Genomic DNA, 22,094 nt, shown 5'->3' with positions numbered 1-22,094 from the left:
TCAGTATCCGGTGACTGCCCGTCGCCTCCATCATCAGTGTCCGGTGACTGCCCGTCTCCTCCATCATCATTGTCCGGTGACAGCCCGTCGCCTCCATCATCAGTATCTGGTGACCACCCATCGCCTCCATCATCAGTGTCCGGTGACTGCCAGTCGCCTCCATCATCAGTATCTGGTGACCACCCATCACCTCCATCATCAGTGTCCGGTGACTGCCAGTCGCCTCCATCATCAGTATCTGGTGACCGCCCGTCGCCTCCATCATCAGTATCTAGTGACGGCCCGTCACCTCCATCATCAGTGTCCGGTGACTGCCCGTCCCCTCCATCATCAGTATCCGGTGACCGTCTGTCGCCTCCATCATCAGTATCTGGTGACTGCCCGTCTCCTCCATCATCAGTATCCGGTGACCGTCTGTCGCCTCCATCATCAGTGTCTGGTGACCGCCCATCACCTCCATCATCAGTGTCTGGTGACTACCCATCTCCTCCATCATCAGTATCCGGTGACTGCCCGTCTCCTCCATCATCAGTATCTGGTGACTGCCCGTCGCCTCCATCATCAGTATCTGGTGACCACCCATCACCTCCATCATCAGTATCTGGTGACTGCCCGTCTCCTCCATCATCAGTATCTGGTGACTGCCCGTCTCCTCCATCATCAGTATCTGGTGACTGCCCGTCTCCTCCATCATCAGTATCTGGTGACTGCCCGTCTCCTCCATCATCAGTATCTGGTGACTGCCCGTCTCCTCCATCATCAGTATCTGGTGACTGCCCGTCGCCTCCATCATCAGTATCTGGTGACTGCCCGTCTCCTCCATCATCAGTATCTGGTGACTACCCATCTCCTCCATCATCAGTATCCGGTGACTGCCCGTCTCCTCCATCATCAGTATCTAGTGACTGCCCTTCACCTTCATCATCAGTATCTGGTGACCACCCATCACCTCCATCATCAGTATCTGGTGACCGCCCGTCGCCTCCATCATCAGTATCTGGTGACTGCCCGTCTCCTCCATCATCAGTATCTGGTGACTGCCCGTCTCCTCCATCATCAGTATCTGGTGACTGCCCGTCTCCTCCATCATCAGTATCTGGTGACTGCCCGTCGCCTCCATCATCAGTATCTGGTGACCGCCCGTCGCCTCCATCATCGGTATCTGGTGACCGCCCATCGCCTCCATCACTTCTTGGTCACTTGTACACAGGTTGTTCCCAACATCTTGGAGAGCTGACCCCAGATCTTCTGTGTATGAGGCTTGTGCGGATCCTTCTGTCTCATGTGAGCTCAGCGCTCTGTGTTCCCGGATCATCACCCCCAGGACTCCTCATTGTTATTGACATTGGCCGGATATTGGGGGGTCGTCGTCCCGCTGCAGAATAAATTTGGAGACCCCGCACCCTTCTCCCATCAGATAAAATGTCTGCCCCTCTGGGTGGCCATACTTTAGGAGTTTGGTTCCCGCAGTGGTGGCCATGTTGGTTGTCGGTGGCTGCGCAGATCTTCTCCCCCTCTGGACGGCGCCCAGTGCAGATTTGTTGAGCGGCGCAGACTCCGCCATCTGTGCTCAGACTCCACTCAGCAAGAAACCAAACAATCTCCGACAAGAAGAGAAGAATCTGCTAATCAGAGCGGGAGGAGAATTCGTCTGATTACATCGAATATTCACTTCATAGTGATGAACAGCCGGCAGGTGCGCGGGGCGTATCACACATCCCAGGCTGAGATACACGAGAACACAGTCACTGCCCACTGATCGCCAATGATTTCTCCCTTCTGAGCTGAAAGCAGAAATGACATTGTACCGATATAACACGACCGGATGAGCTGACACTGAAGTGGCCACTTGGCGGAAATGCATTTGGTGAAAATACTCAGAAATCCACAGAGATAATCTCCTTCTAGATGAAATTCTACTGCCAGAGACCGAACTGATGGTGCAATTACACAAATGTCACAGTATAAACCGCCCATAGTAAGACAGATTGGTCTGTGCACCGCTGTGTACATTATACAGGACTGCGATATTAGTGGTTATATTACTGTACATAGGGGCAGCATTATAGTAGTTATATTCTTGTACATAGGAGCAGTATTATAGTAGTTATATTCTTGTACATAGGAGCAGTATTATAGTAGTTATATTCTTGTACATAGGAGCAGTATTATAGTAGTTATATTCTTGTACATAGGGGCAGTATTATAGTAGTTATATTCTTGTACATAGGAGCAGTATTATAGTAGTTATATTCTTGTACATAGGAGCAGTATTATAGTAGTTATATTCTTGTACATAGGGGCAGTATTATACTAGTTATATTCTTGTACATAGGAGCAGTATTATAGTAGTTATATTCTTGTACATAGGGGCAGTATTATAGTAGTTATATTCTTGTACATAGGGACAGTATTATAGTAGTTATATTATTGTACATAGGGGGCAGTATTATAGTAGTTATATTCTTGTACATAGGAGGCAGTATTATACTAGTTATATTCTTGTACATAGGAGCAGTATTATAGTAGTTATATTCTTGTACATAGGAGCAGTATTATAGTAGTTATATTCTTGTACATAGGAGCAGTATTATAGTAGTTATATTCTTGTACATAGGGACAGTATTATAGTAGTTATATTATTGTACATAGGGGGCAGTATTATAGTAGTTATATTCTTGTACATAGGAGGCAGTATTATAGTAGTTATATTCTTGTACATAGGAGCAGTATTATAGTAGTTATATTCTTGTACATAGGAGCAGTATTATAGTAGTTATATTCTTGTACATAGGAGCAGTATTATAGTAGTTATATTCTTGTACATAGGGACAGTATTATAGTAGTTATATTATTGTACATAGGGGGCAGTATTATAGTAGTTATATTCTTGTACATAGGAGCAGTATTATACTAGTTATATTCTTGTACATAGGAGCAGTATTATAGTAGTTATATTCTTGTACATAGGAGCAGTATTATAGTAGTTATATTCTTGTACATAGGGGGCAGTATTATAGAAGTTATATTCTTGTACATAGGGGCAGTATTATAGTAGTTATATTCTTGTACATAGGAGGCAGTATTATAGTAGTTATATTCTTGTACATAGGAGCAGTATTATAGTAGTTATATTCTTGTACATAGGAGCAGTATTATAGTAGTTATATTCTTGTACATAGGAGCAGTATTATAGTAGTTATATTCTTGTACATAGGGACAGTATTATAGTAGTTATATTATTGTACATAGGGGGCAGTATTATAGTAGTTATATTCTTGTACATAGGGGCAGTATTATAGTAGTTATATTCTTGTACATAGGAGCAGTATTATAGTAGTTATATTCTTGTACATAGGAGCAGTATTATAGCAGTTATATTCTTGTACATAGGGGGCAGTATTATAGTAGTTATATTCTTGTACATAGGATAAACCTCTTTCCAGAGTAAAGATTATTGCTTCATCTATAGAAATCACAATGTTCTCTTTTAACATCCTCCCCTTTAATTGCGTTACTTCTGTCTCACATTAGATGGAGCGCCTGATTGTGGCTATGCAAGACCCAGATATCGGTATTAAGATGAGGAACCAGCGCTTGCTGATCACTGTCATCCCGCACGCCATGACGGGTAAGTCTTGATTTTCAATTATTCATTTTAATTTTGCTTTTTTTTCCTTCAGACTTGTATTATTTTTACTAATACAGCTCTTATTGCTCAGTAATATCAAGGACCTGAGGTCACTCATTGCGAGTGGAAGAAAGGCGATTCCGACAGCTAAACAGGAAAGGATTCTTTACGGTTAGGGCAGACAGAATGTGGAACGCCGACCACAAGAGGTAGTAAAGGCCGACACTATAGCATCGATTATACAAGGGCTGTACCCTCAGTACTCACAACATTGTGAGTTATAGTCAATTTTGTGATAAAATGATTAATTGGAGGAGAAAGGTTCAACTTGATGGACCGGGGTGTTTTTTCAACCTATGTAACTATGTCAAAAATGATCTCTAAAAGGACTAAAGTTAAAGATGACACATTTCTTTTGTATTTTAGGCAAAAAAATATTGTCTTTTTTTTTTTTTTTTCATTTTAAAAATTAGAAAATGGGTCAATGCAAAAGTTTGGGCACCCTTGGAGATTTATGTTCTCAGATAACTTTAACCAATATTTCAGACCTTAATCAGCCTGTCAGTTATTACTTGTTCACCATAATCGTTAGGAAAGGCCAGGCAATGGAAATTTCCCAGCTTGATAAAAACCTAGCCTCCTCTAACCTTGTGCCAAAAAATAGCAGCCATGGGTTCTTCTAAGCAGCTGCCTAGCACGCTGAAAATGAAAATGGTGGAGGCTCACAAAGCAGGAGAAGGCTGTAAGAAGAGAGCAAAGCATTTTCAAGTCGCCCTTTCCTCAGTTCAATATGTAATTAAGAAATGGCAGCTACCAGGAACAGTGGAGGTCAAGATAAGGTCTGGAAGACCAAGCAAAATTTCAGTGAGAGCTGCTCGTAGAATTGCTAGAGAGGAAAATCAGAACCCCCGCTTGTACATTGTTCTACTGTTCAGAGACACCTGCACAAATATGGCCTTCATGGAAGAGTCATCAGAAGAAAACCTCTCCTGCGTCCTCAGCATAAAATTCAGCAGCAGAAGTATGCAAAAGAACATCTAAGCAAGCCTGGTGCATTTTGGAAACAAGTCCTGTGGACCAATGAGGATAAAATAGAATTATTTGGCCACAATGATCAGAGGTATGTGTGGAGAAAAGAGGGCCCAGAAATTCAGGAAAAGAACATCTTGCCCACCATTAAGCATGGGGGTGGATCCATCATGCTTTGGGGTTGTGTTGCAGCCAATGACATGAGGAATATTTTATGAGTAGAGGGAAGAATGGATTCAATGAAATTTCAACAAATTCTTGATGCAAACATAACACCATCTGTAAAAAAGTTGAAGCTGAAAAGAGGAAGAGGATGGCTTCTACAAATGGAGAATGATCCTAAACACACATCACAATCCACAATAGTCGACCTCAAAAGGCGCAAGCTGAAGGTTTTACAATGGCCCTCACAGTCCCCTGATCTGAACATCATTGAAAATCTGTGGCTAGACCTCAAAATAGCAGAGAATGGAATCTCACAGAACTGGAGGAATTCTCCAAGGAAGAATGGATGAAAAAAGTGTTTACAAGTTGTGATACTTGCAAAAGGGGGTGCTACTAGGTACTAACCATGCAGGGTGCCCAAACTTTAGCATCAGACCATTTTCCTTTTTGTAATTTTAAAAATGTAAAATATGAAAATATATTTGTTTTTTTTGCCCAAAATACAAAAGGAAATGTGTCATCTGTAATATTCGGCCTTTTAGAGATCATTTCATCTTGCGTAACGGTTCACATAACAGTCATTTTAACCAGGGGTGCCAAGACTTTTACAAGCCACAGTATAAGTGTAGTTGTTGGGTCTCATTTGGCTTGATGGGTAAACACGAGTTTACCTTAGATGGTTTTATTCTAGAGATATATTACTTCTAATTAGTGTTAGGATTCAGATCCATTAATTACCCCCAGATCTTTGGGTAACAGGGCCAAAACTTTTAAAGAGTTGAGTCTTCTAAAAACAGAGGTCTTGGAGCTGTTTTGACTGTTTTGTTTGGACTGACTTATATATAAAAATGTCTAAAAACGTCGTCCTTTATAGCCATAAATGTGTAGTAATTAATGTAATTACTTATGAAATGTCAATCAAATTAAAAAAATTTAACTCCACATTTCTGAAGATTTAACGGGATCCTCCCCATCGTTACAGATGGATATTGTCAGATAGTGCTTGTAAAAACAAGCACTTTTGCAATTTACTGTTTGTTAAAATTTGCAGCCATTTTTAAGATATTAATACTTTTCTTCTCATCTCGTTGTCTAGGAGACCGACCAATTTTTTTTATGTAACAGCGGTGGTTAAACATGTTCAATGCTTACAAGCTCTTTTTCTTAGCTTGTAAGTATTGCCAGGATCGCTGTTACTTCCTAATACCGTCCAGCTTCAGGGAACTGCTTACAAGTTTTAAACCAGCAGTGGTCGGTCTCCTAGGCAACGAGCTGTTATCTAAAGAAAAATGTTAATATCTCAACAACGGCTGAAAATTTTTAGAAACTGTAACTTGCAAACTTGTTTATTTTTACGAGCTCTATCCAATAATAGCCATAGGTGAAGGTGGAAAAATCCACTTTAAATCAGCCGTACTAACTTGAAACCGTTCATACACTAGGGACGGAGTGCCTTTACTGTCTGTACAGATAAATATCAACATTCCTGAAAATCTGAGCATTTCACCATTCTTAAACTCCTCCCATAAATGGGCTTTTCCATTCTGTTTGAGGTGGTCCTAAGGGCGGGACTTAAAAATGTGCACCCCCTATAGCTATGCTCCTGCCAGGTTTAAGCCAATTCTTCATTCATCTAGAATGTCATCAAAGGGATTAGAAATTTAAAAAAAAAATTCTAAAAAAAAATAAATTTTTTTATTAATTTTCTTATCACGCTGCTAAGAAGAATTGCATTTGTGAGGCCTCAAACTGGAGAATCTACAGACCTAGGTTACATCTTCCTCACACTTCCATTAAAGGAATCTTCCTTGAGATTTTCCCCTTTCTGGAAAATCTCCAAACAGTGAATTCCTCAGGGCGCACATTTCAGAAACCGTCTAATTAGGTGAGAATATTTTTACGCTCCAGTAGTTCCGAGTTGTTAGTGATAAGTTCTTGAGAATTTCCTGCTGGGGTGAAAAAAAAAATTTCCATGAATTTCATGTTTGCTAAAGGTAGATTTAATAAGCGGGTGTACAGGGAGTGGGCATATGAAGGGTTAACCGGCCACAGTAGCTGGAGTTTATTTTCTATAGATTTTTGGGTGCTTTGCACATTGTGCATTTTCCATCCGGATTTGATGGTAAATAATATCTTATGTTCGTACGCTGCTTTTTTTTGGTGCGGATTTTTCTAAAATGGAATTATAAACTGGAATTATGGAAACATCCCAAAAAATGCAATAAAATAACCCCAGGACGGCAGCTAATCCGGCAAATTTCAGGTTGCTATTGAAATGAAAAGGGGGAAATCAGCACCAAAAAGTAGAATTTCTGCATCAGAAATGAACACAAAGCCAATGTTCGTATGAATTCCGCCGCCCATGTGTCTAAAATTAAAGTAAAACCTTTCTGATACTGTACAATAGTGCAGATTTCACTCGTATAAAATCTGCACTAAGTACATAAGGTGTGAACGCAGCCTAAGGGGATATTCACAGGTCCCGGGATTGGTGCAGATTTTTATACAGCAGATCTGCGCGTCGGGTGTGGGTTTTGCTGCTGATTTCCACTGCAAAGGGTGAAAGCTGCAATTCCACCTGACGGATTGACACGCTGCAGATTTTTTTTTTAATTTACAATTTTAAAATTTCTAATTTTTCTCAATAATTCTCTGCTCATAAAAAATTATTTAATAGCACCAAGTTCTGAATCAGCTCAAAAATGGCTTTTTCTTGTATTTTTATTTTTTTAAATCCACAACAATTTCTCTTGCAGAAATTCATTTTTTTTGGGGATCGGATTTTATTGATTTGTTTCAATGGTTTCCCTTGATTCTAATTTGGATGCGTCTTTGCAGCAAATAAGTGCGGAAAATCCGTTCAGATTCTAGAGGCAGAAACGTTCCGGAATTCATTTCAATCTTTGTTATGAAGCAAAATTAAATCTGCACCAGATTTTGCCAAAATTCCGACATGTGTCGTTAGCCAAAGAGTAGGAGCCACCCTACTGAAAAGAGTTTGTAAAGACTGAGTGACTACCCCTGTGGGAACAGTCATGTCAGCCATCTTTGTTGTCACCCAGGTTCCTTCTAACTTTAGGTTCTGCCCAATTTATTTTCACCCTTCTGGATCTTTATTTTTGTATAAAGTGAACTTTTCTACCCTTAAACAGAAAAAAAGTAATAATAACCTGTGGTGGTTTGTGATCTGAGATTTTCCGAGAGCAGAGAGACCTGGGAAAACCAGTAGAGACGGCGGTGACGCACGGGATGGCGGTACGTTTGTACCGAGCTTTACTTTCCAGGCTCTGCATTATCCACAATAGAGGATCGCAGGTTTAGACGACCGGTGAACATTAAAAATCCTCCACTGATGGTCTCCAGAAAGCTCCCGGCTCTGAGCTCCGCCACCGAACTGAATCTCCTGAGCTCGTTAAATCTCTAAAGTAACAGGAAGAAAAACGTTTTGAGCTCAGAAAGTTCAGAATTTTGGAAAGTGAGATTGGAACGGTACTTAATCCAATCTTCTCCCTGGCACTGGGACTTGGGATATTGGGAAGCCCATGTCCTACTGTGACCTATAATGGAGGGGTCGTTGTAAAGCCACAAGGGAATCCACAGCAGATCTCAGTGGGGTGAGGCGCAGGTCCCCCCTGGATCATTAGTTTGTGCCCGGGGCTCTATGACTATCACTGATCCATTAATAGCAATCTTATCTGGCAAATACACACTATAAAGCCTGGAAGAGGAGCGGATAACCGCAAGTGACTGGTACTAGAAACCGACATTTATGTTTTTATCATTTCCATAATTCAGGCCTGTGAAAGTTAGAGGACTCCATACAAGGAAATATGGTGAATAATTCATAGACTTTAATTTATTGATTTCAGAAATTGTTTAAACTGTAGAATGTCAGACAGAACTAGGAAAGGCACATCGTAATATGCAGAATTCATTATCCTCCATCCTGTATAAACCTCTAGAGCTGCACTCACTATTCTGCTGGTGCAGTCACTGTGTACATACATTACATTACTGATCCTGAGTTACATCCTGTATTATACCCCAGAGCTGCACTCACTATTCTGCTGGTGCAGTCACTGTGTACATACATTACATTACTGATCCTGAGTTACATCCTGTATTATACCCCAGAGCTGCACTCACTATTCTGCTGGTGCAGTCACTGTGTACATACATTACATTACTGATCCTGAGTTACATCCTGTATTATACCCCAGAGCTGCACTCACTATTCTGCTGGTGCAGTCACTGTGTACATACATTACATTACTGATCCTGAGTTACATCCTGTATTATACTCCAGAGCTGCACTCACTATTCTGCTGGTGCAGTCACTGTGTACATACATTACATTACTGATCCTGAGTTACATCCTGTATTATACCCCAGAGCTGCACTCACTATTCTGCTAGCCCTAATGCCATAGATAAGCTCCAATAATACTTTATTCTAACTTAAAGTTGCATTTTTTTGGTACAAACTTTACCAATTACCATAAAACACATAAAAGCTGCTTATTATCCACGACTTATCCTTTATTTACGCCCACGGTGAGGTTGAAAGGAGAAAGCGATTACTTGGTCACAGGAGGTGGAGAATTTACTGTGCAGCGGAATGTTACATTTCCTATAAGATCTTTCTATTGATCGTGTGCAGAACTGATGTATCTGGTAAACTACGGAGCCAGACTCCTGAGGATAAAACAGTAATCAGGCAGTACCCAAGGATCCAAAAGCTGAGATGGCTCCCAGATCCATTAGTAGGCAGTAAGGAGGCATCGGCCAAGACCACATACTTCACATGTCATCTAGACCCTCTAAGTAGGAGATAATTGGTCATTGCCCAAGACCTGATAGCTCAGATAGTTCCTAGACCCCCTTTAAGAAGTGTTATTTGAGTGGTGTCCAAGTACAGAAGTCTCCAGACTCCTTTTGATTATTGATTGCTGGGTTTATGAAAATAACAAAAATTTGACAAATTTTGATCATTTTACTATTTTCAAACTTAATTTTTATCCCGTTAAACCAGATAGTTATATCACACAAAATAGTCAATAAATAACATTTACCACATGTCTTCTTCACATCAGCTCCATTGGTGAAACATCATTTTTTATTATTAGGATGTTAGAAGGGTTAAAAGTTTATCAGAAATGTCTAATTTTTCCAAGAAAATGTACAAAACCAATATTTTTAGAGACCACGTCACATTTGATTGACTTTGAGGGGCCTATGTGACGTAAAATACCTGGAAGTGACCCCATTCTTAAAACTACACCCTTAAAATGCTTAAAACCACATCCAAAAAGTTTATTGACCCTTTTAGGGGCTTCACTGGAATTAAAGCAACGTGGAAAGAAAAAATGAAAATTGCATTTTTGCCCACAAAAATATTGCTTTAGTCCCAAATTTTGTGTTTTCAAAATGGTATCAGGAGAAAATGAACAGTACAATTAATTGAGAAATTTCTCCTGAGCATACGATACCCCTCATATGGGGGAAAACTACTGTTTGGGTGCACGGCAGGGTTTGGAAGGGATGTAGCACCATTTCACTTTTGGAGCACAAATTTAGCTGAAATAGATATCAGAAGCCATGTCGCGTTTGGAGAGCCCCTGATGTGCCTAAGCAGTGGAAACCCCCAACAAGTGACACCATTTTGAAAACTACACCCCTCAAGAAATTTATATAGATGTCTTGTGAACACCTTGAACCCCCAGGTGCTTCACAGAATTTTATAACGTTCAGCTGTGAAAATAAAAAATCAAATTTTTCTCACAAAAATGTTACTTTAGCCCCAATAGTAACAGGAAAAAATAGACAATACAATTTGTTGTGCAATTTCTCCTGAATTCACCGATTCCCCATATGTGGTGGAAAACTACTGTTTGGGTGCATGGCAGGACTCAGAATAGAAGGAAGAGCCATATTGGAGTTCAGATTTTGCTGTTATGGTTTGTGGGTGTCATGTCACATTGGCAGAGCCCTTGAGGTTCCAGAACAGTAGAATTTTGCCATAAGTGGCCTCATTTTACAAACTGCACTTCTCAATTAATTAATCTAGGGGTGCAGTGATCATATTGACACCACAGGTGTATCACAGAATTTTATACCATTTGGCTGTGAAGAAAAAATAATACAATTTTTACCACAAAAATGTTGTTTTAGCCCCAGATTTTACATTTTCACGTGGGGAACTGTGTAAAAATGGAGCCAAAATGTATAACACAATGTCAGCTGAATGTGGCAATACCCGATATGTGGCTGTGAAGTGCTGCTTAGCTGCTTTTCCCCATGTGGTAAAATTTATAAGGCAGCTTTATTCTCTGGGTCAGTATGATTACAGCGATATCACATTTATATATTTTTTTTAATGTTTTGCTGCTTTTACACATAAACTGTTTTATAGAACAAAGAATTATTTTTGCATCCCTTTATTCTGAGAGCTATAGCTTTTCTATTTTTCCATTGATGGAGCTGTATGGCAGCTTGTTTTTTTGCGGGACAAGATGACATTTTCAGCAATTCCATTTTTATTTCCATTCGACTTTGATCGCGTTTTATTCCACTTTTTGTGCTGCAGTATGATGAAAAAGCAGGTTTTTTATGGTGTTCACTGGGGGTGTTAACTAGAGTGATAGTTTTATGAGTGATAGTTTTTTGGGTTGGGTTGGGTTGTGCTGGATGGGGCGATACCAAATATGTGTATTTTTTGTTTACACTGTGTTCCAAATTATTATGCAAATTGGATTTAAGTGTCATAAAGATTTAATTGTTTTGTTTTTCAAATAAACTCGTGGATGGTATTGTGTCTCAGGGCTCAATGGATCACTGAAATCAATCTTAAACACATGTGATAATTGGTTTTCCAGGTGATTCTAATTAAAGGAAAACTACTTAAAAATGATGTTCCACATTATTAAGCAGGTCACAGTTTTCAAGTAACATGGGAAAGAAAAAGGATCTCTCTGCTGCTGTAAAGCATCAAATAGTGCAATGCCTTGGTGAAGGGATGAAAACATTAGAAATTTCCCGAAAACTTAAGCGTGATCATCGTACTGTTAAGAGATTTGTGGCTGTATCTGAGCACAGATCTGTTTGTGCTGATAAAGGCATAATGAGGAAGATTTCTGCCAGGCAAGTTCATCGGATTAAGAGAGCAGCTGCTAAAAAGCCATTACAAAGCAGCAAACAGATATTTGAAGCTGCTGGTGCCTCTGGAGTCCCTCGAACCTCAAGGTGTAGGCTCCTACAAAGGCTTGCTGTGGTGCATAAACCTACTATTTGGCCACCCTTAAACAGTGTCCACAAGCAGAAATGGTTGTATTGGGCCCACACATACATGAAGACTAAGTTCCAAACAGTCTTGTTTACTGATAAGTGTTGAGCATCCCTGGATGGCCCAGATGGATGGAGTAGTGGATGGTTGGTGGATGGCCACCATGTCCCAACAAGGCTGCAACGTCAGCAAGGAGGTGGAGGAGTCATGTTTTGGGCCGGAATCATGGAGAAACAGCTGGTAGGGCCCTTTAAGGTTCCTAAAGGTGTGAAAATTACCTCTCAAAAGTATATAGAGTTTCTGACTGACAACTTTCCTCCATAGTATAAAAAGCAGAAACGTGCCTTCAGGAGCAAAATCATCTTCATGCTGACAATGCCCCATCTCATGCTGCAAAGAATACCTCATTGGCTGCTATGGGCATAAAAGGAGATAAACTCATGGTGTGGCCACCATCTTCCCCTGACCTCAACCCTATAGAGAACCTTTGGAGTATCATAAAGCAAAAGATCTATGAGGGTGGGAGGCCGATCACATCAAAACAGCAGCTCTGGGAGGCAAAGAAATACAAGCAGAAACTCTCCAAAAACTCACAAGTTCAATGGATGCAAGAATTGTGAAGGTGATATCAAAGAAGGGTCCTATGTTAACATGTAACTTGGCCTGTTAGGATGTTTTGGCGTTAATGAGCTTTTTTGTTCAGTGACTGTGACCTCCTAATGCTGCAAATTCCACAAATGAGCATTTTCAGTTCTTTAAAACATATCAAATGTTTAGAAATTCTACTGTGCCTAATAATTTGGAACAGTGCATTTTGAGTTTTTATTCATTTTGGAGATTATACTGTTTTTATTGGGAGATTTCTTCAATAAAATTTGATGTATACTCTAAAGGGTGATTACTTTTATTAGACTGACTGTCATTTGCACCAACCCTTTAGGAAAATCCGATAAAAATGTAATTTGCATAATAATTTGGAACATAGTGTATATTTGTTTTTATATAAATTTACCAATTTATTGGTATAATCTTATTTTCATGTTTTAAATTTATTTTGTGATTTTTAAAAACAAAAATTGTTATGTTTTTTTACTTTCTTTTTACTTTTTTACTTGTTCTTCAATGGGACTTTAACTTTTATTCCTTTGATCGCTGGTATAATGCTTTGCAATGCCCCAGCATTACACTGACAGAAGCCTCTTAGACCATGCTCCTGACATGGTCTAACAGGCCTGCCATAGCTTGCTAACCCAGAACAGAAGTCATGATGACCTCGGGTCGCCATGACAACGATCGGACCTTCGAGATGACATCTTGTGGGCCCTGATTGGAAGGGAAAGTGAGTCCCCTCCCTCTCCTAGCCTCCCAAATGCTGTGATTGATATTGAACATGGCATTTAGGGGGTTAAACAGCCCAGGGTAGTGCGGGCACCATTTCTCACAGTGACAGACGGGTCTTGGCTATCACATAAGCCGAGCTTCCTGCGGCGGAACCCCTATCCTACCATGACGTATCGGTACGTCAAAGGTCATAAAGCGGTTAAGACTCAGTAATCTTTCCATGTTCAGAAGTTCCCAGATCACTTTTAGTTATCCTGTTTTGTCTAAAGATCAGAGGCTAAGACTTTCCTAAGCCGATGGTGATTGAACATTGCCCAAAGACCAGATAGCCCAGATGGATCCTATATACCTTTCACGCCGGTAACTTGCCTGCCATCTCAGTACCGTCTCACTCACTGCGGTCACAACTCTGCTTCCTCTCATGTCAGGCTGTCTCCCTGAGTATGCTTCTTGCCGCATTCCTGAGCACTGCTGCATCTTCCTGTTGTCTGTACGGAGGCACAGCTGGTCTCTGCAGGAATTTATCCCTGCTGTGTCCTGCAGAGATTAACTTCAATGACCTATTCGCTGCAAGCAGGGGATTTATTAGGCACCTTCTCTCAATTCCATGCCTGAACTTAAGTTCTAGTCAGCAGTTTGTTACCAGCTTCCATTTTGTCTCCCGTTACTGACCTGACTTGTCCACCCGTTCTGTCTGATCTCTCCGCTCCTGACCTCAGCTTTGTATATTGAACCTATGCTGCCTGCCCTGACCTTGGACTGTCTGACTATGTCTGTCTGTGCCCTCTTTTCCGTGAATATCTGCCTTGACACATTGATCATCTTCTGCAGGTCCGAGCAGTGCCCTGAAGGGGTATCTGGTGGCTATCTTGCTGACCAAGTCTATGCCCACCATCAGAGGCTCTAGCAAAGACCAGGTAGCCACTTAGTCATGCCCTTCCAGTGTAAGCCCAGCCAGTGGTGCAGTTGGTCCTCACCCACCACCACAATACCCTTCAATAGTTGGTTATTAGATGGCTCCTAGAACTTCTTAAGTAGGTGGGAACTGGCCATTGTCATGACCTAGTAGTTCAAATGGCTCCTAGGCCCTGTTTAGTTGGTGGTAATCAAACAGTATCCAATTGCCTGATATTTCATATGCTCCAAGACTTTTTTTTAGACATTAGGACAAAAAGGCTCATGTGGCTCTCAGACCCTCTTATTGACTGGTAATGGTAGGGTACTAGTTGGTAATTCATAATTTCCTCTCAATGATAGCTCAGATGGCTCGAGTTGGTAAATGGGTGAGACCAATAGTTTATTTGTCTCTTTGGACCTCTTGGCAATCTGGTGGTGTCCATGGGCTTGGTAGTACAGATGCTCTAAGAGACCTTTTAGCTGTCAAAAGATACTCAAAAACAAAAAAAGCTCTGATGACACCAATAAAGGCATCCAGGCCTTCCATGGAACTTTTCCAGTAAAGAATCACCACCCGTGTTTATGATTAAATCTTCTTCCCTCAAGACCAGGGATGTCAAACTCAAATACACAGAGAGCCAAAATTAAAAGCTTGGACAAAGTCGTGGGCCAACCTTGATATTTATTAAAAAATGTCTACAATTAAGGAAGTGTTTCTTTATCATCCAATATGATGAATGTTTCCATATGAAAACAACCTTAAAGGGGTTGTCCCACAAACAAAGTACATTTTATTTAGTAGATCTTAGCATATTGGAAAAATATATTATGTTTTATAAGAGCAGTACAAAGCATATGGCCCAATGTCCTACTTTAAATAAGTAATAACAAAGGATAAAAAACCTTGAATAATGCAGATAATAAAGAATGATGCAAATAAAAATGTCCACCAAACACAGTAAGACACCCCCCACAGTGAATGTACCCCCCTTCCTTCAACTCACCTGGCAAAATATGGTGACCTCATGACAATATGAGTCCCCACACTGTCCTCCATAGTGCTCCATATAGTATAATGGCCTCACATAGTGCTCCATACAGTATAATAGTCCTCCATACAGTATAATGCCCCCACATAGCACTCCATACAGAATAATAGCCCCGTATGGCCTTGTGGGCCAAATATACTCACCCTGCGGGACAGATTTGACCCACGAGCCAGAGTTTGACGTGTGTTCTAGACATAGACAATGCCCCCTTACCTTGCAAGCCAAGTCTTTTTCAGTGACAGTTTTACCCAATGATTTACCCTTTAGTACATCATTATACATTTTCTTTCCTTGGCCTAAGTCCATGAGCTTATATTTATGTGCATTAAACTTCAATTACCATTTCTCATCTAAGCCTCCAGTTTACATAAATCTCTCTATAACATTAAATTATCCTTTTTAGTGTCGAGTACTTTGCACAATTTACTACCATCTGCCAATATTGAAATTCTACTATGCATGTCCTCAACCAAATCACTGATAAATACATTAAAAAGAAGAAGGCCCAATACCGACTCAAGTATTAAGCCACTGTTAACCTGACCAATTCAGTATATGATTAATTAATAACCAACCCCTGTTTCCAATCACTGACATGTGTTGTGAAATTGGATTTTGGGCTCCCCCGGTGGCCACTGGTGGAATTGAACTGGTGTGCATCATCCCCTCTGTTCACCTGTTTCCATCAGGATGTGGGAGTCGCTATTTAACCTTGCTCCTCTGTCACTTCCATGCCGGTCAACATTGTAATCAGAAGCCTTTCTGTGCATGTTCCTGCTGCTAGACAACTCCCAGCTAAGTTGGACTTTAGTCCTCGTTTGTTTTTGCATTTTGTTCCAGTTCACAGCTGTAGTTTCGTTTCTGTGTCTGGAAAGCTCTTGTGATCTGAAATTGCCACTCTGATGTTATGAGTTAATACTAGAGTCTTAAAGTAATTTCAGGATGGTATTTTAATAGGGTTTTCAGCTGACCATGAAAGTGCCCTTTCTGTCTTCCTGCTATCTAGTAAGCGGACCTCAATTTTGCTAAACCTATTTTCATACTACGTTTGTCATTTCATCTAAAATCACCGCCAATATATGTGGGGGCCTCTGTCTGCCTATCGGGGAAATTTCTCTAGAGGTGAGCCAGGACTATATTTTCCTCTGCCAGGATTAGTTAGTCCTCCGGCCGGCGCTGGGCGTCTAGGGATAAAAACGTAGGCAACGCTACCCGGCTACTGTTAGTTGTGCGGCAGGTTTAGTTCATGGTCAGTTTAGTTTCCATCCTTCCAAGAGCTAGTACCTATGTTTGCTGGGCTATGTTCTCTTGCCATTGAGAACCATAACAGTTTGACCGGCCCAAAAAAGGGTTAAATTATTGACAGAGAAAGGAGAGAAAAGAGAAGTCTGCTGAAGATTTTTTTTTTTTTTTTTTTTTTCCTTCCCTTCAGTTCTGAGTGTGCTTGTAATTGAATCTCTTGCAAGTCTGCCTATTTTGCAGCCTTTCTCTCTCTCTCTCTCTCCTTCTAATCCTGGAATGGCTCTGTGTTCACCTGTTTAAAATGGATATTCAGAGTTTAGCTGCAGGTTTGAATAATCTCACCACGAAAGTTCAAAATTTACAAGATTTTGTTGTTCATGTTCCTATATCTGAACCTAGAATTCCTTTGCCTGAATTTTTCTCGGGGAATAGATCTTGCTTTCAAAATTTCAAAAATAATTGCAAGTTGTTTTTGTCCCTGAAATCTCGCTCTGCTGGAGATCCTGCTCAGCAGGTCAGGATTGTGATGATTTCCTTGCTCCGGGGCGACCCTCAGGATTGGGCTTTTGCATTGGCTCCAGGGGATCCTGCGTTGCTCAATGTGGATGCGTTTTTTCTGGCCTTGGGGTTGCTTTATGAGGAACCTCAGTTAGAGCTTCAGGCGGAAAAGGCCTTGATGTCCCTAGCTCAGGGGCAAGACGAAGCTGAAATATACTGCCAGAAATTCCGTAAATGGGCTGTGCTTACTCAGTGGAATGAGTGCGCCCTGGCGGCGAATTTCAGAGAGGGTCTCTCTGATGCCATTAAGGATGTTATGGTGGGGTTCCCTGTGCCTGCGGGTCTGAATGAGTCCATGACAATGGCTATCCAGATCGATAGGCGTCTGCGGGAGCGCAAACCTGTGCACCATTTGGCGGTGTCTACTGAGAAGACGCCAGAGAATATGCAATGTGATAGAATTCTGTCCAGAAGTGAACGGCAGAATTTAAGACGAAAAAATGGGTTGTGCTTCTATTGCGGTGATTCAACTCATGTTATATCAGCATGCTCTAAGCGTACTAAGAAGCTTGATAAGTCTGTTTCAATTGGCACTTTACAGTCTAAGTTTATTCTATCTGTGACCCTGATTTGTTCTTTATCATCTATTACCGCGGATGCCTATGTCGACTCTGGCGCCGCTTTGAGTCTTATGGATTGGTCCTTTGCCAAACGCTGTGGGTATGATTTGGAGCCTCTTGAAACTCCTATACCCCTGAAGGGGATTGACTCCACCCCATTGGCTAGTAATAAACCACAATACTGGACACAAGTAACTATGCGGATTAATCCGGATCATCAGGAGATTATTCGCTTTCTTGTGCTGTATAACCTACATGATGTGTTGGTGCTTGGATTGCCATGGCTGCAATCTCATAACCCAGTCCTTGACTGGAAAGCTATGTCTGTGTTAAGCTGGGGATGTAAGGGGACGCATGGGGACGTACCTGTGGTTTCCATTTCATCATCTATCCCCTCTGAGATTCCTGAATTCTTGACTGAATATCGTGACGTTTTTGAAGAGCCTAAGCTTGGTTCATTACCTCCGCACCGGGAGTGCGATTGTGCCATAGATTTGATTCCGGGTAGTAAATACCCTAAGGGTCGTTTATTTAATCTGTCTGTGCCTGAACATGCTGCTATGCGAGAATATATAAAGGAGTCCTTGGAAAAGGGACATATTCGTCCTTCGTCATCTCCCTTAGGAGCCGGTTTTTTCTTTGTGGCTAAGAAAGATGGCTCTTTGAGGCCGTGCATTGATTATCGGCTTTTGAATAAGATCACGGTTAAATATCAATATCCATTGCCACTGCTGACTGATTTGTTTGCTCGCATAAAGGGGGCCAAGTGGTTCTCTAAGATAGATCTCCGTGGGGCGTATAATTTGGTGCGAATTAAGCAGGGGGATGAGTGGAAAACCGCATTTAATACGCCCGAGGGCCACTTTGAGTATTTGGTGATGCCTTTTGGTCTTTCAAATGCCCCTTCAGTCTTTCAGTCCTTTATGCATGAAATTTTCCGTGATTATTTGGATAAATTTATGATTGTGTATCTGGATGATATTTTGATTTTTTCGGATGACTGGGACTCTCATGTCCAGCAGGTCAGGAGGGTTTTTCAGGTTTTGCGGTCTAATTCCTTGTGTGTGAAGGGTTCTAAGTGCGTTTTTGGGGTTCAAAAGATTTCCTTTTTGGGATATATTTTTTCCCCCTCTTCCATCGAGATGGATCCTGTCAAGGTTCAGGCTATTTGTGATTGGACGCAACCCTCTTCTCTTAAGAGTCTTCAGAAATTTTTGGGCTTTGCTAACTTTTATCGTCGATTTATTGCTGGTTTTTCTGATGTTGTTAAACCATTGACTGATTTGACTAAGAAGGGTGCTGATGTTGCTGATTGGTCCCCTGCTGCTGTGGAGGCCTTTCGGGAGCTTAAGCGCTGCTTTTCTTCCGCCCCTGTGTTGCGTCAGCCTGATGTTGCTCTTCCTTTTCAGGTTGAGGTCGACGCTTCTGAAATCGGAGCTGGGGCAGTTTTGTCGCAGAGAAGTTCCGATTGTTCCGTGATGAGACCTTGTGCCTTTTTCTCGCGTAAATTTTCGCCCGCCGAGCGGAATTATGATGTTGGGAATCGGGAGCTTTTGGCCATGAAGTGGGCTTTTGAGGAGTGGCGTCATTGGCTTGAGGGGGCTAGACATCAGGTGGTGGTATTGACTGACCACAAAAATCTAATTTATCTTGAGTCCGCCAGACGCCTGAATCCTAGACAGGCGCGCTGGTCGTTGTTTTTCTCTCGGTTTAATTTTGTGGTGTCCTACCTGCCGGGTTCTAAGAATGTTAAGGCGGATGCCCTTTCTAGGAGTTTTGAGCCTGACTCCCCTGGTAACTCTGAACCTACAGGTATCCTTAAGGATGGAGTGATATTGTCTGCCGTTTCTCCAGACCTGCGGCGGGCCTTGCAGGAGTTTCAGGCGGATAGACCTGATCGTTGCCCACCTGGTAGACTGTTTGTTCCTGATGATTGGACCAGTAAAGTCATTTCTGAGGTTCATTCTTCTGCGTTGACAGGTCATCCTGGAATCTTTGGTACCAGGGATTTGGTGGCAAGGTCCTTCTGGTGGCCTTCCCTGTCTCGAGATGTGCGAGGCTTTGTGCAGTCTTGTGACGTTTGTGCTCGGGCCAAGCCTTGTTGTTCTCGGGCTAGTGGATTGTTGTTGCCCTTGCCTATCCCGAAGAGGCCCTGGACGCACATCTCGATGGATTTTATTTCGGATCTTCCTGTTTCTCAGAAGATGTCTGTCATCTGGGTGGTGTGTGACCGTTTCTCTAAGATGGTCCATTTGGTTCCCCTGCCTAAGTTGCCTTCTTCTTCCGAGTTGGTTCCTCTGTTTTTTCAAAATGTGGTCCGTTTGCATGGTATTCCGGAGAATATCGTTTCTGACAGAGGAACCCAATTCGTGTCTAGATTTTGGCGAGCATTCTGTGCTAGGATGGGCATAGATTTGTCTTTCTCGTCTGCTTTCCATCCTCAGACAAATGGCCAGACCGAGCGGACGAATCAGACCTTGGAGACATATTTGAGGTGTTTTGTGTCTGCAGATCAGGATGATTGGGTTGCTTTTTTGCCTTTAGCGGAGTTTGCCCTCAATAATCGGGCCAGCTCTGCCACCTTGGTGTCTCCTTTTTTCTGTAATTCGGGGTTTCATCCTCGATTTTCTTCTGGTCAGGTGGAATCTTCGGATTGTCCTGGAGTGGATGCTGTGGTGGAGAGGTTGCATCAGATTTGGGGGCAGGTAGTGGACAATTTGAAGTTGTCCCAGGAGAAGACTCAGCTTTTTGCCAACCGCCGGCGTCGGGTTGGTCCTCGGCTTTGTGTTGGGGACTTGGTGTGGTTGTCTTCTCGTTTTGTCCCTATGAGGGTTTCTTCTCCTAAGTTTAAGCCTCGGTTCATCGGCCCGTGCAAGATATTGGAGATTCTTAACCCTGTGTCCTTCCGTTTGGACCTCCCTGCATCTTTTTCTATTCATAATGTTTTTCATCGGTCATTGTTGCGCAGGTATGAGGTACCGGTTGTGCCTTCCGTTGAGCCTCCTGCTCCGGTGTTGGTTGAGGGCGAGTTGGAGTACGTTGTGGAAAAAATCTTGGACTCCCGTGTTTCCAGACGGAAACTCCAGTATCTGGTCAAATGGAAGGGATACGGTCAGGAGGATAATTCTTGGGTGACTGCCTCTGATGTTCATGCCTCCGATCTGGTCCGTGCCTTTCATAGGGCTCATCCTGATCGCCCTGGTGGTTCTGGTGAGGGTTCGGTGCCCCCTCCTTGAGGGGGGGGTACTGTTGTGAAATTGGATTTTGGGCTCCCCCGGTGGCCACTGGTGGAATTGAACTGGTGTGCATCATCCCCTCTGTTCACCTGTTTCCATCAGGATGTGGGAGTCGCTATTTAACCTTGCTCCTCTGTCACTTCCATGCCGGTCAACATTGTAATCAGAAGCCTTTCTGTGCATGTTCCTGCTGCTAGACAACTCCCAGCTAAGTTGGACTTTAGTCCTCGTTTGTTTTTGCATTTTGTTCCAGTTCACAGCTGTAGTTTCGTTTCTGTGTCTGGAAAGCTCTTGTGATCTGAAATTGCCACTCTGATGTTATGAGTTAATACTAGAGTCTTAAAGTAATTTCAGGATGGTATTTTAATAGGGTTTTCAGCTGACCATGAAAGTGCCCTTTCTGTCTTCCTGCTATCTAGTAAGCGGACCTCAATTTTGCTAAACCTATTTTCATACTACGTTTGTCATTTCATCTAAAATCACCGCCAATATATGTGGGGGCCTCTGTCTGCCTATCGGGGAAATTTCTCTAGAGGTGAGCCAGGACTATATTTTCCTCTGCCAGGATTAGTTAGTCCTCCGGCCGGCGCTGGGCGTCTAGGGATAAAAACGTAGGCAACGCTACCCGGCTACTGTTAGTTGTGCGGCAGGTTTAGTTCATGGTCAGTTTAGTTTCCATCCTTCCAAGAGCTAGTACCTATGTTTGCTGGGCTATGTTCTCTTGCCATTGAGAACCATAACAGACATGGTTGTGGATCCAGTTACACATATTTTGACCTAGTCCCATTACTTTCATTTTATATACCAACCTATTATGTGGCACCCTATGAAATGCATCTGAAAAGTCCAGATAGGCAACATCCACCTCCATACCCTGGTGCAGTCTGAAACGTACCTCCTCATGGAAGCTGATCAGATTACTTTCACAGGACCGATCCCTCATAAAACTATGCTGTAGTTGGGTAATGAGATTATTTTTATTAACATACTCCAGGATAGCATCATTTAGAAGACCCTCAAAGATGTTGCCCCCCAGTAGAGGTTCCTCTTACAAGTCTATAATTTCCAGGCTCTGTTTCTGTCCCCTTTTTGAATATTGGTGCCA

The 22,094-nt window shown here is 42.1% G+C and overlaps 1 protein-coding gene across 2 annotated transcripts in view; it reads left to right on the top strand.

Annotated features, from left to right (window-relative positions):
• RGS11 (regulator of G protein signaling 11) overlaps positions 1-22,094 on the top strand; it is a 104,557-nt gene that overhangs the window by 5,312 nt on the left and 77,151 nt on the right. For both annotated transcript variants that reach the window (XM_077274281.1, XM_077274280.1), the window contains exon 2: positions 3,535-3,631. In XM_077274281.1, coding sequence (XP_077130396.1) covers positions 3,535-3,631 — 97 coding nt within the window. The remainder of the gene's footprint in view (positions 1-3,534; positions 3,632-22,094) is intronic.

The sequence above is a fragment of the Ranitomeya variabilis genome, chromosome 7 (assembly GCF_051348905.1).
Source record: "Ranitomeya variabilis isolate aRanVar5 chromosome 7, aRanVar5.hap1, whole genome shotgun sequence".
NCBI classification, from domain to species: Eukaryota; Metazoa; Chordata; class Amphibia; order Anura; family Dendrobatidae; genus Ranitomeya; species Ranitomeya variabilis.
This window is presented reverse-complemented; position numbering and strand designations above follow the sequence as displayed.